At 43.9% G+C, this 2,356-nt stretch overlaps 1 protein-coding gene across 2 annotated transcripts in view; it reads left to right on the top strand.

Annotated features, from left to right (window-relative positions):
* The first annotated feature begins 2,103 nt into the window (after window positions 1–2,103).
* LOC106870453 (breast cancer anti-estrogen resistance protein 1) overlaps window positions 2,104–2,356 on the top strand; it is a 114,367-nt gene continuing 114,114 nt past the window's right edge. Inside the window, exon 1 of one of the 2 annotated variants that reach the window (XM_014916553.2) lies at window positions 2,104–2,292. In XM_014916553.2, the coding sequence (XP_014772039.1) occupies window positions 2,275–2,292 (18 nt within the window). In that variant the 5' untranslated portion in view covers window positions 2,104–2,274. The remainder of the gene's footprint in view (window positions 2,293–2,356) is intronic. The other variant, XM_014916554.2, reaches the window with a different exon arrangement.

The following is a 2,356-nucleotide window of genomic DNA, read 5'->3' as shown; positions in this document are numbered from 1 at the left end:
CATTGGTGCATATGGTATTCTCAAAGGGGCACGTCCTACATAGTTGTGATCTGGTGGAGATCATTGGCATTTCAACGATCTTAATGTTGAGTTTGGTCTCCTTCACAGCTTTCCAAAATCTACGGGCTACTTCTCCATGGGCTGTGGCCTCTACAAACATCACTCCTTGATATTTGTCGGTTTTGTACCACATGTTCACCCTGGGTGAAAAGACATTTATAAAGCATTTATATACCTGCGATGTATTATGCCTCTGTATGTGATCTAGCTATCCCTCTAATTTTCTCTCTCTTTCACTCTCTACCTACCTACCTATCTATCTACCTACCTATCTATCTATCTATCTATCTATCTATCTATCTATCTACCTACCTGTCTACCCTCTTTCTCCCTCCCACTCTTACTCTGGGTCATCTTCCTTCCTCGTTTTCCTTTAAATCAATTTTTCAAGTCTCGTCTTGGAGACAATTCCTTTTAACTCTTGCCCTGGCAGGTATTTCTGGCTGGATCGCTCTTATTTCAGTAACCGCCGCCGCCACCACCACCACCACCACCACCACCACCACTACCGCTGCTGCTGCTGCTGCTACTACTACTACTACTACTACTACTACTACTACAGTTTGCACTGTATCAGAGTCATTACAGCCACAACAGGTAAAACTACTGTTGCAACGGCTCACCACCACCACATCCACCACTACCACCACCACCACCCTCCGCCACCACCGCCGTCACCATTGCTGTACAAACAATCATTATCATCGTCGCTAGTAAAATATGAAGAAAAAAGAAAGCTACCTCTCTCTCCGCCTTTACCATTACAACAAAAACAACTCGTGTTACAATTAAAACTATCATCAATGTCACAGCTTTCATCACCGCCACCACCACCACCACCACTATACTGCCATCACCACCAACATCACTGCCACCACTATTATCAACTTCACCACCACCAGCAGCAGCAACAATAACAACACTATTGCTACCGCCATCATTATTATAGTTTTTCTCGTCACCACTTCATTCTAGTAGGTTCCTACAACCACCATCACCACGACCACCCCAACAACTATCACCAAAGCCACCATTAATAAATTCCTCCTCTGCCCGCTACCTTTCATCATCATACCCATCACCCCTTCCCCACAATCATTTTCTCTCTTTCTCTCGCTCTCTCTCTCTCTCTCTCTCTATCTATCTATGTATCTAACAATGACAATATTGACCAAGGCTACCGTGGTCTTTTCCGTAGGCTTTTCTTTCCACGGCTAAACCTAAACTGTCCTCCCCTCTTTTTACACGAGAACATTACTGTGATACACGATCCCTATTGATCGCTTTTTTTTTTCTCTCGATCCCTTTTGATCGACACACCCCTATTTTTTTTTCCTTCACCCTCCCAAAAAGAAAAGCTCTACATTGTATTTGTCCCATCTTTGTTGAGCCCTGTGTGGCTAATAAAAGAAATGTATCTATCTATCTATCTATCCATCCATCCATCTATCTATTTATCTATCTATCTATCTATCTATCTATCTGTCTATCTATCCTCCCCATTATTATCTTCTCACTCCCGCTCCCACTACCATCACCACCGCCTGTGCCGCCGCCAAGAACACAATAAATATTTCTCCCCACCCCTTCAGCACCAATAAAAAAAAATTACTCTTATTCCGACTATCATTAATAATTACCTCCTCCTCCTGGCCTTCAGCCTGTGCCACCCTCACGTCTAGTTATACTATCACCACCACTACCACCTCCGACACTACTCACAAGGCCTCTGCCGCCGCCGCCGTCACCGTCATTGTCACCACCACGACCACCACCACTTGCTTAACTAACTTGTGACCACCTCTACTGTCACCACGACCACATATAATTCCTCCACTGTCGCCGTCTCCACCACGACTTACAATACCGCTATCTCCCACCACCACCCTCACGAATTACAATACGATCACCTCCCCCACCTCCATCACCATAACATTAAAAAAAACCTCCACCGTCACCACCAGCACGACTTACAATATCACTCCCTCTCTACCGCCACCACGACTTACAATACCTTCATCTCCACTACTCCTACCACCACTACGATATGCAAAACTTCCACCGTCGCCGCCATTTTATCATATCTCGTATGAACGAGAAAGAGAGAAAGTGTAAAGTTTTTTTATGAAGCTATTTTTCGCCATTTCTTTACTGCTTACTGCTGGATTTGTTGGCTAGGATTACACCACAGCCAACTGGGAGAATTGTTTTACCATGAATTTACCTGGCAAGGTGAGTCCTCTAACAATTTAGCCCTATACATACACTCATATATATATATATATATATATATATA

Source organism: Octopus bimaculoides, chromosome 20, assembly GCF_001194135.2.
Source record: "Octopus bimaculoides isolate UCB-OBI-ISO-001 chromosome 20, ASM119413v2, whole genome shotgun sequence".
Lineage (NCBI taxonomy): Eukaryota > Metazoa > Mollusca > Cephalopoda > Octopoda > Octopodidae > Octopus > Octopus bimaculoides.
Note: the sequence above shows the minus strand (reverse complement) of the source record. Positions and strands in the feature narration are given on the sequence as shown.